A 16,185-nucleotide genomic window follows, 5' to 3' on the forward strand; every position below is an offset into this window, starting at 1 on the left:
TTTTATTATTTTGTATTTTATATTTATCAATATTCGGAATTTAAACTCTACGTTGGTTATGGATGAATTAAACTGAAACTGTAAAAATTAACGATAAAATGTCACTCAATTGAAACAAAAGGGAAAAAGGCCAAACATTGCCTTCTCTATTGTCTTTAGTCTGCTATTATTTCCGCATCTTAATCTACATTCAATTCATATTCAATGAGGAACAATTGCCAATTTATCGTTCAACTAGGTCATACATTCCATTCAGTTACATGCTATACCTGTGTATAGTTATTAGGGTCCAAGATAATTGATAATCAATTAGTAATTAGTCATTTTCATTTCATTCGACATTTTATTATTTTCATTTCATCCAAATTTTATTATTTTCATTTCATTCGACATTTTATTATTTTCATTTCATTCGTCATTTTATTATTTTTATTTCATTCGACATTTTATTATTTTCATTTTATTCGTCATTTTATTATTATCATTTCATTTGTCATTTTATTATTTTTATTTTATTCGTCATTTTATTATTATCATTTATACGACACATTTTCTCAACATGAGTCAGAGTATGTGTTATTTTATTGATCTGGAGTTGCAAGGCAGACAGTAAGGAGTATCAGTATACACGTAGTATTATGAAGGAGTAACCTGCGCTGGTGCCTGTCTAGTAGGTGGTAATCCTGCGTCTAGGCCGCATGACGATTATAAACGAGTGTATAGTCTCATATCTAACTACTCGACTCAAGTAATACCATTACTAATAGCGATCAGAGCAATATCTAGACATAAGTTAGTCAACGTTACTCCTTCACGTCTACGCGGCGGATGGTAATTATGTTTTTCGATCGACGATTATAATCTGATATGATTTAATCGCTTTTGCTTCATTGACAGTAGCTGACAGTGACAGTAAATCAGTATTGACTATGTATCGCTGTCATGACTGCTCACAAAGATCAGTCCGCTCAGTTCAAGATACGCCGGGAGTTTGAGTCAGAGATTCCAGAGAAGTTCTATTTTTATATTCCAGTTCAGTTTACTGGCCGGTTTCGATATAATAAGGCTACTGGATATTCGGGCTATATTGGTTTTCTCCTTTTATATCTGGGTTTATTTAGAAGCATTCAATTATGTATAATTATGTATTGTTTGAAAAGATCTAGATTTTTAAAAGAAGATACAATTGTTCGAGTACGTTCTTAGTACCAATAGTCCGGTAAATGTTGATAACATAAATTAAACAATAAACTATGTAATAATAAAAAATAAAGCAGTAAACTTAGCTCATCTATGTTTTAGGACCCTGGTGAACAATATTTCACCGATATTTGCCCTCATAAGAAATATCTCTACGCGTAAATATCACACTGTTCAGTCTTATTTTCTCCAAGGTTTTCTTTATCCCTGATCCTATTGCTTTATATACTTATTGTGCGTTTATATTGTGCGTTTAGTTCTCCGTTTTTATTATGAAGGAGTAAAGTTCTAGGAAAAATTTTAAAACGTCATCCAACTTTGTCTTGTAATCGTAAAAATAAAGGGGTTTTAAACAGGAAAATATCAGTAAAAATACCAACTTATACAGCCTGGAAACAGTTACTAGATCATTAAATCAGCCAGAACCCATTAGAAGGGTTTCGGAACATTCAATTTCAAGATGTCGCTTTAGCTCGGAAGACAATTTCATGGCAGATTGACAAGAGCCTATCGTTCTTGGATTTAGTGATTCTAATTCTATTTATAATGGAAACCGACCTTTTGCGTCAACATCATATAGTATATGTTCTAGTAGTTTGTATACCGATGCAGCCTATCACGGAGTTAACCTAGCACCTACGCTGCTCATTCCATTACATTTTGCGGTTTGCCATGATACATTTTACTTACATCTATTATTAAATTAAGTCGCAAAATCCGGAAACTCTGTCTAGTCTGCGGCTTGTCCAACAATCTGTGGTTTTTCTAAACGATCAGTTCTATCATGGAGTAAACATGCCCCCGACATCGTGTCGAGAAATAACAAAGTTTAACTAAATTTAAGATTTAAACCAAGCCTAAGTTTACTTCGACGTGTAAATGTAATCTCACATACGGTAATCTCACATAAAATTAAGGTCGCTCACTGATCTATCATCTAACGAGCCACATATTGATTAATTTATAACGGTATCTCCTTGCATGATCTAAGTCGACGATGATCTCGCCAGATCATTTCGGTGGAAAGCAAGGTAGTTGTAGTTGTAATAATAGATGTAGACTTGGATAATTCCGTAAGGTTTGTAGTTTTCTGGTAATCTTGCAAAGGGCTCACTAATTTTTAACACATTCTTTTTACAAAAGCCCCGCTTGTCTTTGTGTAGCTACGTCTATTGAATCATGATTTAATGACATTTTCAATATTTTCCACCGCATGACAATTGTAAAATTCTTTTTCGCAATTTTGTCCACCGCGGTTAAAAATCAGTATTTTCGCCATGGCGAACGTGGTAGAAATAACGATAGATGATCAATGTTTATGATTCTTCCCATCATTATTTCGACATTTTTGACATGGTAAACATTTTCGTGGTTTTGATTTCGCCATTATTATCTGAGAAATTCCAAAAATTCGAAGGCAATATAGAAAGGGTGTCGATCTCCCTCCCCCTCCCCAATATGTAATATTAAGTTCACCGTATTTTAACGCCTGCAGCGTTCACATTTTTATGTAAAAAAAGAAAGAATTTCATTATGATTATGATTACCTGCCCCTTTAATTTCATATGCATGACCCATAGGAATAATTAATAATTATTAAGTATGTTTTATCTTACATTACAATTTCGTCGTGCATAACTCATAAGCACGTTATATAGGCCGCTCGATGTCCAAAATTTATTGAAATTTATTTTTCAACTCTTACGCCACCGCCGAAATGTTTTCATGTCGCCACCGACCTTCAAAATCAACTGATGACAAGACTGTTGGGATGACCCACTTTAGCGCTTGGGTATTGTTTACATTTTCTTTGTTGAAATAAAATGTTAAACCGATCTTTCAGAGGTTTTTCCGGCTTTGTTTCATTTGAACCCAGTTTTTAAAAATATTTGGATGGAAGAAATTTCGTTTTTGAACAAAATATGCACTAAAATACCTCATCACCACGCCTGTCTGGCCTTGAATTATCTGTCTATCTCTACATATGGTAGTGCGCCTGTCTGGCCTTGAATTATCTGTCTATCTCTACATATGGTAGTGCTGAGTACTGCTTCTAATTGTCCAGCGGCCAAATTTAGACACAGGCCCAGTGGCGTTACTCCACTGCACACGCCTAACAAAAAAACAAACATGGTCACTTTGTGAGGCGCTTAATTGGCTGAATAATAATTGATACTTTGGTACAATGACTCTATAAATAATACTTACATAATATATCAGAGTAATTAATACGAGCATTATAACGAGGATTACGGTTTGAAGTGCCTGAAGTACTCGTGTAGCCGGCTAAAAGTACTGTACTCCCTGCTACTGGAGTATTAACCAATTAACAGCTTGTTCCATATACAATATAGACTACAGTACTTCATCCCTCTTATTTTTGTAGTGTAGCCAGTATATCTCACTGAACCCCAGCGGATAGCACAATAACCACAGTCTGCCCTTTTCATAGCCTCTTAATTGTTGCAACAATATTTCCCCGCACTTTTCTCTCCGGTTAAGCATCTTGATCAGCATCTTGATCAGCACCGTGACACTGCACAACTGATGCGTAATGATGTGGTGGTAACACTTTTAGTCGCATAATAATCAGATTTTATCATACACAACGTTTTAACGTGTAATTTGGTAGCTGTAAAGACTAAACCTGGTAATGCCCCTATTTGGTGATGAGCTGTGCACTGCTGCCTGTAAAACCCAGGAAATTGATATAAACACTGCAGCTCAGCTGCAAAAAAGAAGTGCCGTGATGGGCTCGCAGCCCGCACACCTGCAGTGATCCAGATTTTGTAGCGATAAGATCTCACCACAAAATAAACCTATCATTTCTATGCAGTTGAGAGTAAATATGATTATGTAGAGTGCTCGTCTTGTTCTACACCCAATCTCTTTCCTTTCAGTGCCCGGTTTTGTTGCGCACCTAGTGGTACCAATTCTCGATAGTGACTATTTTTAGCCCCTACATTTGCACCATTCCCGGTAACAGTTGCTCGTGTTGCCACGTACCGCTCTATTGAGTACATCTCAACACGTTGTATTGAGTACATCTGAACACGTGTTATCGGAAATGTGGGCGTAATTTTTACTCTTTTCTATGCTTGAAATATTTGTTGTGCAGATATTTTATAATAGTCTTATCGGTTGAATAATTGCTTTAAACTCGTCGATTTAAAGTTGAGTAGTCGTCTTCCAATTTTATTACCATAGTTTTCAGATTATCATGTAACTTGTCAGGTACTGCAACCATGCCAAGGTTTAACATAAAAGTAAAGTTTCGTGGAAAGGTAAATCTATAATGCTATTTATATTCTTATTAGTATGATGATGAATTCATTAATAGGCCATTATATTCAAGAAGAATTTCAAATTTAAGTAATTTGTTTCGTGTAGTGCATGCTCACACCTCCATAATACTTTGTTTATAACCATAATAATGCTTTATCTTACTACTACCGTTCTAACAAATAGCGATGTGGTAAAAACCAGCATAAATTTCAAATTAAGGACCATTAAAGTAGACCACAATCGTGGTCTTGCGGCGTACCACAATAACAAGCTATGAAATTTCGGATCATTTGTTCTAGCGAAATTATCGCAGCCGCCGTAATAAACCTTGTAGACTACTTCCAGTTGTTATCATTGATTCCTGGCTCCAGCTGGGACTTAGGACTAGGCTAAGCAGATATTATGGCAAGTTTTGGTGGTTGAAATTTAGAAATTCTTTCCTATTTGTGGGACAAAAATGACAAATTCAGATTATTGTCGGATACAGCAATAAAACAACAATTCGATTTTTGAGGCAACAACAACTAACAAGCGTTATTTGAGTAGGGCGTAGGCGGACTACATTATTATACGTTATTTGAATGCGGACTACATTATTATACGTTATTTGAATGCGGACTACATTATTATACGTTATTTGAATGCGGACTACATTATTATACGTTATTTGAATGCGGACTACATTATTATACGTTATTTGAATGCGGACTACATTATTATACGTTATTTGAATGCGGACTACATTATTATACGTTATTTGAATGCGGACTACATTATTATACGTTATTTGAATGCGGACTACATTATTATATCTTAAAACAGGAACGTCTAATTAATCGGGAGTATTTGGATAACACATTGCATGGACAATGGTTTTTATCTGAGTATAGGAGCAGGATTAACTTTGTATAGTTGGTCTTTCAGGATAAAGAAAAAAGGAAGGGCGGAAGACTACATGAAGCTCCAAGCCCGGTACAGTCCTTACTCTCTAGTCTGATAAAATTTAACCTCAAATGGTTGTGTAACCATTGTAACATGACCTTATATGGTATTCTCTCATTTAGTTGACGGACCCTAAACCTGATAAATATTGTTTTAAAAACGGGAAAAATCGAAGTCCGTTTTTAAAACTTTAAAAGAAAGAATTTTGCCATGATCATAACCTTAATTTTTAGCTATCATTGGACGTAAATGTCTCCTTATCGATTTAGTAAGATATAGTATTATTTGACGGTAAGTTACAGCCTAGTAACAGCTACCTAGCAGCTACTGGTTGGGTTACTACCGCGTCATGCTATTTAATTGTTTTGATAAGATAGCACAGGTTTACTCAAATAGATTAGTATCTGGTATTGCATGTTTTCTCCATGGTCACGCACACGCTTTAGCTGTCCATTACCAACATCAAGAACCGAGGTACTACCTACGTCACTAAAATTTCTAACGTAGGTAAATAAACAATACCGCGCTGTAATACCACCCTAACGGTGTTCAGATTTGAAGTAGGGTAGTTTTAAGAGGATGACGCAATGTTTTAGAAATAAAACACAAAACGACGCAAACCTTTAGGCTTGAACCCGAACATTGCTGCTACGTTCCAACGAAAAACGTCATACTCATAGTACTGGAATTATGAACAAGGTCAAGTTGGGGTGTGACATGTACGTGCAGTCCCACGTGATGCCCATATAAGGGAGCAGTCTGCAGGCCTGTTGAGAGGTATCGTGCAGTAAGCACCGCCCAACTAGCAAGTACCTACTAGCAACCAGTTTTAGGTTGACAGTGATGTAGACTGCAATGTAGACAGCAATGTAGACAGCAATCATGACAGCCAGTCTTCAACATGTCCTGAACTCGCAGTCAGTCGCCATGTTGGGAGTTGTTGATGTGTATCATTGTCGACAGATCTCATCAACCTTTACACACTTGGCATGAAGTGTTGGTATATTACTAATCTACTACCATGTTTGTTTCTGGTGTTGTTTTATGAAATCTTATTACCCGGACTTTGGTACTGCTTCTACTACTATATCCGTGAGAATCTATACCTTCATCCGGATATTATCGTGTTTAAGTTTAAAATTCTACAATTTACGTTTCGTGATATTACAAGGACAGCCCACACATATAATATATAATACATACATGTGATTCCCTACCAGCAGCTCTGATCGTATTTGATATAATGCCAAGATGTCACTAAATTTATAACTCTAAATCAGAGAACGTATAAGTACTGGCTCGGTCGTTTTCGTCAGACTGCCTACTAACAAGATTATCTCACTTAAAGTCAACCGTGAATATCAACTTTACAGTCTTTTTTCTGGAAACCCTCCGACTCGATAGTATCACTATCGGTAATTAGTAACAGTCACTATGGTAACAGTAACACTGACGTCATTAACGACAAGCCTTAGACGACACAGTTGTTCACAAAATCACATCCACTCGAGATATTTCTACAGAACAAATTCTTTCATTTTCTTCAATTTCCCCAGAAAAAAGACAGTTATTTTCTTGTTATTTTCTTGATTCCTCAGACTTGATAGTGTTCCAAAGCTGATTGGAAGCATGCCTGGATTTGCTTCATCCGTTACAGCAGCCTAAAAACTCCCAGCACGGCCGTGTATTTCACCTGTGTAGCAAATTGAGGAAGGCTGATGTGCTCTTTGAGTGCTGGCTCTTCGGGTGCTTCATGTTGGCTCTTCGGGTGCTTCATGTTGGCTCTTTGAGTGCTTGGTGCTGGCTCTTCGGGTGCTTCATGTTGGCTCTTCGGGTGCTTCATGTTGGCTCTTCGGGTGCTTGGTACTGGCTCTTCGGGTGCTTGGTGCTGGCTCTTAGGGTGCTTCATGTTGGCTCTTTGAGTGCTTGGTCCTAGCTCTTCGAGTGCTTGGTGCTGGCTCTTCGGGTGCTTCATGTTGGCTCTTCGAGTGCTTGGTGCTGGCTCTTCGGGTGCTTGGTACTGGCTCTTCGGGTGCTTCATGTTGGCTCTTCGAGTGCTTGGTGCTGGCTCTTCGAGTGCTTGGTGCTGGCTCTTCGGGTGCTTCATGTTGGCTCTTCGGGTGCTTGGTGCTGGCTCTTCGGGTGCTTCATTATGGCTCTTAGGGTGCTTCATGTTGGCTCTTCGGGTGCTTGGTGCTGGCTCTTCGAGTGCTTGGTGCTGGCTCTTCGGGTGCTTCATGTTGGCTCTTCGAGTGCTTGGTGCTGGCTCTTCGGGTGCTTCATGTTGGCTCTTCGGGTGCTTCATGTTGGCTCTTCGGGTGCTTGGTGCTGGCTCTTCGGGTGCTTCATGTTGGCTCTTCGAGTGCTTGGTGCTGGCTCTTCGGGTGCTTGGTGCTGGCTCTTCGAGTGCTTGGTGCTGGCTCTTCGGGTGCTTCATGTTGGCTCTTCGAGTGCTTGGTGCTGGCTCTTCGGGTGCTTCATGTTGGCTCTTCGGGTGCTTCATGTTGGCTCTTCGGGTGCTTGGTGCTGGCTCTTCGGGTGCTTCATGCTGGCTCTTTGAGTGCTTGGTCCTAGCTCTTCGAGTGCTTGGTGCTGGCTCTTCGGGTGCTTCATGTTGGCTCTTCGGGTGCTTCATGTTGGCTCTTCGGGTGCTTGGTGCTGGCTCTTCGGGTGCTTGGTGCTGGCTCTTCGAGTGCTTGGTGCTGGCTCTTCGGGTGCTTCATGTTGGCTCTTCGGGTGCTTCATGTTGGCTCTTCGAGTGCTTGGTGCTGGCTCTTCGGGTGCTTGGTGCTGGCTCTTCGGGTGCTTCATGTTGGCTCTTTGGGTGCTTCATGTTGGCTCTTCGAGTGCTTGGTGCTGGCTCTTCGGGTGCTTCATGTTGGCTCTTCGGGTGCTTGGTGCTGGCTCTTTGAGTGCTTGGTGCTGGCTCTGTTGTCTTATTGCTTTGACTTGTTTGTTTGCGTACTGTCATGCTAGGTGTCAGGTGACACTATCTCTCTCTCTCTCTCTCTCTCTCTCTCTCTCTCTCTCTCTCTCTCTCTCTCTCTCTCTCTCTCTCTCTCTCTCTCTCTCTCTCTCTCTCTCTCTCTCTCTTTATATATATGGACACGTTCATTTGAGTTTGAGGATATTGGTAAACAAAAATAATAGCGTTTTTGACGATAGTGGCTTAATTTTGACATCTATTAACCTAGCACGTTCAGAAGTTCTGAACATTAGCCACGTAACCCACACTCCCATATGCACTGCTCAGAAAGAAAATCTGTTGTTGTTAGGCACTATAATGGTTCAAATGTCACATTTTGTGTGACTTAGTTAACTGCAGTTGTCTAATTATCATTCCTTGGTCTGAAACATAGTAGATTAGGTCAATCTAACAATTATGATACAACATTGGTAAAAGGGCACGGATCGAACGGTTACGAGGCAATATTTAGGTAACTTTGTCACACTCAGAATACCATACCTCTATTCTACTGTGAGGTGTCCTCAAAACCCTTTTTACTCATTATTTGATGGTTGATCTACCAAGTACGGAGTATCAATCATAGCCCTCAAATATGTTGCTTTGAATAGTTGGCTAATACAGGCACTTGGTTATTGGGAAATGAGGTTAATTCTGTCACAATATATGGAATTTAAAATTTTGGGCGAATTATTTATATCTGATTTTGGTTTGAAAGGCGGGAAAACTTTACATGATGACAATGTAGTTGATGCAAGTTAAGATCAGTTGATGTTTACATTGTCACAAAAAATTATACGAAATCGTAAATATGTTAAAAACAATGATTATAGAATGAAATAGTCTCTTATAATAACTCTTATAATAACTGATGTGACAAAGTAAACATGTCTTGCCCCTATTTTGATGATCTATAACTGTATTAGAATTCAACATTCTTTCAGAATCGATTGGTAGAATATTGTCCAGAACATCAGAGCTCAAGTTTAACAATTTCAGGTTAAATTTTTCAAAGTCACTAAAAATGTGACAAAATTAACTTTTCCTGCCCCAAAAATTTCAAGATAGTGTGTAAAAATTAGCATAGGCTGCTTTATTACCTAAATAAATCAATCCAAACTACAAAAAAATTTTTTAATGTGATGACGATTACCTAACTCTAATAATAACTGATGTGACAAAGTAAACATGTCTTGCCCCTATTTTGAAGATCTATAACTCTATTAGAATTCAACATTCTTTCAGAAACGATTGGTAGAATATTGTTCATAACACCAGAGCTCAAGTTTAACAATTTTAGATTAATTTGTCAAAGACACTAAAAATGTGACAAAATTAACTTTTCCTGCCCCAATAATATCAAGATAGTGTGTTAAAATTGGCATAGGAATTAGGATGCTTTATTGCCTATATTAATCGATCCATACTACGAAAAAGATCGGTTAATCTGATGACGATTACCTAACTCTTATAATAACTGATGTGACAAAGTAAACATGTTTTGCCCCTATTTTGAAGAACTATTCCTCTATTAGAATACTATGTGACTTTATCATCATAAAAATTTCGATAAACTAGTTATTTTGCCAGCAAGGAGCTAACAGAGTTATAATAATTTTTTGTGACAAAATTACCCTATTTTTGACCATGTTGCGGTAGTTTAATTGTGACACTGTTATTTGTTAACATATTACCACCCGATAATGATTAATGTGACTGGTGCATGGTACTAGCAGTGTTGTTTGATCCATAGTACGTAATATAAGGGGTTTAAGCTGATATATCATTATTTGTTCAATTTCACACATGTTCAGATATCATCAAGATTATGTGACAAAGTAAACTTGTTTGTGCCTTCTGTGTTTTAATTCCTTACGACTATATGATATAATAACAATTCCTAGCACTTCCAGGCCATTAAATAAACCTACACTACTCAGCATTGCTTATCAGGGTTACCTAAACATTGTTCACATATTTTCTTAAATGTGTGACAGAGTAAACCTGAGTGTACCATCTAACGAAAAAAGTCGTCAAATATGTAGGAAATGGTCATATGTACCCATCCAATCAACTGGACACTCAAAATTTTGGTCAAAAACGGCAGCAAGGGGTCCATATTTACTCTGTCACATGTTTATAGTGTGACAATGTAACCATTTCCGTGCCGGCCGTATTTAAGCGATATCATATCACCTGATTAAGATATCGTTATGTGACTAAGTTAGCCTAAAGGATGAAACGATTATCCTAACCATCAAGGGTTTGTGTAATTTCATAGTGTGACAAAGTCAACTACACTGTGCCTTTTAATAGGGTCACTTACATTTACCAATATCCTCAAACTCAAATGAACGTGTCCATATATATATAAAAAGAAATATATATATATATATATATATCTCTTTCTCTCTCTCTCTATATATATATATCTCTCTCTCTTTCTCTCTCTCTCTCTAAAGGATAGAGTGATATATATAACTTTGTAATTGCAGCTCAACTTCTTATTGTGCCCGATAAGTTTGGTTCCTCCGTGAATTAACTTTGAAAACTGAAAATCAGTGCGATAAAAAAAATTACCGACTAAAAACACTCAAAAAGGCTTGTCCTTAGTTTTAAGTTATCACAACGCTGTCGAGAAAGGGTTTTTGTTTGCACAGTCGCCACAAAAAGCTGAGGTTGGCGCGGCGTCGAGCATTACCACATGACGAGCGACTAATCACTTGTACTAACCGGATCTTCATGTTTATACAGCTCTGATTTATATTAATCTATTTCTAGTTCTCGGCCGACTGTTTCCTGTTTCTAGAACAATCTATCTATTAGAATTGTAATTGTATTTTATGTGAAATTCCAGTTCATTGATACTTGAAGAGAGGATCTTCTTTCTTTCGTGGTTATTAATGTTTTTGCGTCTTTAGTATGTGTTTTCATTTGGTATGTCAATAGGAAAAATAGGACTCATCATATTTTTAAGGTACTGGTTAACTGGTTTTCACCAATTGTTTATGACAATTACTATTAATTGTGCATCAGTTACCCTAATAATGGTTATTTGACTAAAATCAAGCTTCTTTGAGCTACGTTAAATGAGTTGTGTTATATTTCGTGACGCAACGAGCTGTCTTATTATTACGGTTACTCTAACTACTAAAATAGCTTGTCTTAATAAGATCTAGACTCGTCTTAAGTCTCCGAGCAAATCTTGCTACACTGTCAGAAAGTTATAAATTTAGACGCAAACTAAGTCTTAGACTTAGCCTCGCAGTTAAACTTAGTCTATATAGCCTTACAAACCATTATCTGAGTGGAGATATTACTGACAGTAATAATGATATCATCGGTAAATTGCTCAGCCCTCACGGCTACTGTACTCATCCTGACAACCATATCGATATATATAATAATATATATCTGATGATCGTAACTGTACAACTACATACTCATATTTAGAGTGCTTTATCTTGAAACAAAGCCCGAACAATCGGACTCAGACATAACTCCGACATGCTTAATGAGAGTAGCTGGAAACACAGTGATCTGTGTGTCATCTTTTATGTCATCCCGGAAATGCCTGATACAATCCACTGGTACAGGCTGTTTCTTAACTTTGATATCTAGGCTTGCTGACTCAGTGACTCATACCGTTATTTTCAGACCTTCAAATTACTGAAAGTTTGTGGATCCTGGTGTAATCGCGGATGTTTGTTTGTTTGTGGCCATGCCGTCGGGCGACAACACGATTTTAATTGTTGTAATTGCGGTTTTATTTTGTAAATGTTTCTTTTTTATTCTTTTAATTCATCCAATTGTTTAATCATAGATGTGATCATTCTGTAGCATACTAGACCATGTCATAAATTATTTCTGTCTAAACGATTTGGTTGCTGAATGGATGAGTACAAACGTGCTCTCTTTCTCACATTTTTTTCAATTCCTGGTTTTTCTTGCCCTGTGTTATAACTTATTTGAAGCACTACTCCTTCATCAACTTCTTTTCCGGCTAACTCTTTTTGTTGGCCCTCGTCCATAAGTACTCCTGAAAAGAAGGAGAGGAATTTCTTGTAACATATCAGACATAAACTTTATTGAGGACACTTTATTGAGGTAGAATCCCAATTTATGGAATTTTTCATTGGATCGTGTTTAGTTTATTCGGGCACAGTCTTATTTTAGTATTTTGTCCAAAGCACTCTCCATTATTCTCCACAATCTTCAGTCTTGGGAAAAACAGAACTAAAATTCGTGTACTTTACGAGGGATCGTGGATAAAGTTGGGGTTAAAGTGCACTTCTTTCTCTGATAAACATGTCACACAGTCAAGGTTTAAACTTTAAACTAACCTGCTCCTGTAATAAACAGCTCACGTAATGTCCTAAACTCCCCGACAGTTTATCAGATCCTGACAACGTCAACACAATGCCGGTAACACCGGGTTAACGGTACTCGTGATACCAGGAGTAAACCTGAGACTATCCTAACACCTTCCCTGGCCTTTTTAAATTAAACTGAGAGCTTTTAACTCAGCTTTAAACTAAAGCTCATAAGCGCCAGTTTAAAGTGATGAGGATTAGTGTACGGAGTCAGACACGGTCGAGGTTACTTAAGTTAGACGTCCTGTAGTCCGGATATTTCTTTGACGAGTTCTGCATTTCCCCGTCACATCGTTACCACGTTTAGTCGCTCCAGGATACAGTTCCTCTGGAAATGACCAACGTAATTTTTATACGAAATTCTGATTGTAGTGACGGTTACAATTTTACGCTCCAGTGTGTAAAGCCATTAAATGAACTGCTTTAAGTGTGTTACATTAAACTTTATAGTGTGTAACATTAAATTTTCTTATTTTCATCTTCACTCTGACAGTAAGTCTCGAAAGATTAAAAGGAGCTTGTAAATGAATTATTGTCAACTCTTAGTAGTTAATACCATTGTTGATTTTCCGCTGCTTTACTTCTCTTCTTGCATCTTTCGAGTTGTTTTTTTCGGTAAATTTTCGCGTCAAAAAAGTATGGTTTGGAAGGTCTTTAGGGGGTGGTGCGGAAAGGTTGGTGATTTTACATTGAAATATTTGTTTGCTGCACTAAGAACCATAAAAGAAAACCACTGCCTCAACCGTGCACCTCTAATCTTGTGTGCAAGACTGGGCGCTCTCTTGTCTGTGAGTCCCGGACTCAGTGTTTAAACTTAAATCTAATTACTACTTAGAGGGCTCAGAGTGAATACCCTAGCTTTACTGTATTATATACTCAAGTACATACTGTCTCGCTAGGACCGTATGCAGGAATAGGAAACTTTGTCGTGCAAAACTTTGGTGGGTTCTGGTGTTCTGATTTTAAGTTCGGGATTATGATTGAAAGGGAATATTATCAAAATCAACCAATTTGATTATTCGATTCCACGTACAAAATGGGGCCACAAAAATTAAGATAATCGTTAACTGACAAGCTAAAAGCTTATACATATATTATATTTTATTACTCGTCTCAACCATGACAAGGCCAATTAAACATAGCGAACGACAGAATTTAAATGATAAAATTATAAGCTAATCACAAGATTTAGGGGGCAGCGATAAAACTTTCTTCTGGGTATGAGAGTTTAGTCTCGGTTCAAACTCACAGTGAATACCGTTGGGCACGGGCCTCTTAAGATTAACAATAAACCCATAAATTAATGTGATATAGGTCCTTGTACTAGACCTCTACAATAACGGGCCAACTCCTTCCTATCATGCGTGAATCCTTAGTTTAGTATAAAGTTTAGTTTTAAGCAATTTCCGCATACCTGGTATAGGGACAATTGGATAGGTCTTCTCTTGAAAATAAGGATTCATCGATAATAATTTCCGTACATTAGTATTTTGCTCACTTCTGAATATATATGGGCTATCTCCTTTATCCATATGTGTGAATTTCGCTGACAATATTTGGAGTGGACTCAAGTATTTATAAAATTGGCACGTAGCCAGGATTTTATTATAAAATCGGCAGACTCCTTTCAAGAAAACCCGACTCTGCCACATAATAAGCATTAGGCGATATAGGAAAGCTACAAACGGTTTTGTAGAAATTCTGTCTGAAGCAAAATACTTTTCGTTGCTATACCGTTCTTTCTACTGATGAAAGCTTGTGGGAAACCGTGTTTATTTGAAGATATTACATAACGTGACGTCGACTAAGTGCAATTTTGGAAAAGACCCACCCACCCCCTTCGCGGTACTAACTGTTTTTTCAGATAATAATTAAGACACCCACCCCTTTTGCCGGCTTTTGCGGTACTAACTGTTGAGAAATCACGGTACTAATTGTGTCTTGGTATATAAAATAAGATACCCACCCATAAATTGCTTTAAACAGCTCATTAAACATTGGGAAATGGGCATATTATACCCACTATTTAGTAGGGGTTTTGTTTTCAATGTAGTCGAATTAGATAAAAAGTCACAAAAAAATTTTAAAAATTTTAAAAAACCCAAAAAAAACTCTAAAAAACCTCAAAACCCATTCCCAAAATTAAAATTTGAGGTAAAAGGGGTTTTTTGGGGTTGAACACCTGAATTTGAATTTGAATTTCCCTACCAATAGTTTCAAAAGCCAGCAATCTCTCCCAATATTTCCCTACCAATAGTTTCAAAAGCCAGCAATCTCTACCAATATTTCTCTACCAATAGTTTTAAAAGCCAGCAATCTCTCCCAATATTTCCCTACCAATAGTTTCAAAAGCCAGCAATCCCTCCCAATATTTCCCTACCAATAGTTTCAAAATCCAACAATCTCTCCCAATATTTCCCTACCAAAAGTTTCAAAAGCCAGCAATCTCTCCCAATATTTCCAATATTTCCAAAACTCTTTTCTCCATTCCGATCAGATCCAACCGCTCTCTCTCGAGGCTGTGTCAACAGGTTTAGGAATTACAGGACATGTGAACTATGGTAGACTGTAGATGGACGGAGCGGCCACACTCGGGGTGTTTGTACATGCGGCGCGAGTCCTCGGTGCTAACACTGGGTACTAACAGCGCAGGTGCAAATTTTCTGTCGTACTCCAGTGCTGTGATAGTATCGTACTCCAGTGCTGTGATAGTATCGCACTCCAGTGCTGTGATAGTACCGCATGTATAATCCTGGTATAGTGGGTTCGTTTTAGGTTCGTGCAATCCCACTGTGTGTTTTGTTGTAGATCTGGTTGAAAAGTTTTTATAACCAGATAAATTCCTTTTGTATGTTTTTGCTTAGTTTTGCGGTGTGTTATTTTTTGTTTTATTTCTTTTTTCTTGTTTTTCGTTCGTTTTAGTGCCTTTTGTTGTGTTAATAAAGATTGTGCCTCAACTGTGTGTTAAGTAGTTTGTTGAATGTTGATGCTTATTAAGTGCCCAATAAACTTCCGAATTGTTTCACCAGGTTGTATCTTACAGAAGCTACTCGCAACTGCCTTTCACAAAATTTCATGTTTCACGATAAGTTTAATGAATTACAAATTATTCAATTTCGTGGAATTGGCATGCAAGTGATCAAGCATAATTCACGTATGACAAGCAGTGGTCAGTGAATTTCACGTCACGAATCGTTCACTTTCGGTATGTTGAAAGAAGACAAGCTCTAATGACGTCTGCTCTTTTTAGACAAATTATATTTCCTTTTCCTTACTCTAGATCGACTCTCTAATGTGTATAGTCAAGACGATAGTGTTAGTGCTCCTTTGCAAATTCATGTTTAATTCTCCTTTAATTCCACTAATGACCCACTACGTTTCCCATAATTACAACGCCAACTTGTCACTCGCTTCTTCCAT

General features: G+C 37.6%; 1 protein-coding gene across 8 annotated transcripts in view; it reads left to right on the forward strand.

Annotated features, from left to right (window-relative positions):
- LOC134817131 (neo-calmodulin-like) overlaps nt 1-16,185 on the forward strand; it is a 56,064-nt gene that overhangs the window by 24,649 nt on the left and 15,230 nt on the right. Inside the window, exons 1-2 of one of the 8 annotated variants that reach the window (XM_063826243.1) lie at nt 4,412-4,484; nt 5,398-5,457. The exons of 3 other annotated variants lie outside the window; for them this stretch is intronic. In XM_063826243.1, the coding sequence (XP_063682313.1) occupies nt 4,446-4,484; nt 5,398-5,457 (99 nt within the window). In that variant the 5' untranslated portion in view covers nt 4,412-4,445. Of the gene's footprint in view, nt 1-2,932; nt 2,993-4,411; nt 4,485-5,397; nt 5,458-13,367; nt 13,440-16,185 lie in introns of those variants that run through there. 4 more of the 8 variants (XM_063826244.1, XM_063826250.1, XM_063826248.1 and 1 more) reach the window with 4 other exon arrangements.

Source organism: Bolinopsis microptera, chromosome 6 (assembly GCF_026151205.1).
Source record: "Bolinopsis microptera isolate Bmic1 chromosome 6, MBARI_Bmic_1.0, whole genome shotgun sequence".
NCBI lineage: Eukaryota > Metazoa > Ctenophora > Tentaculata > Lobata > Bolinopsidae > Bolinopsis > Bolinopsis microptera.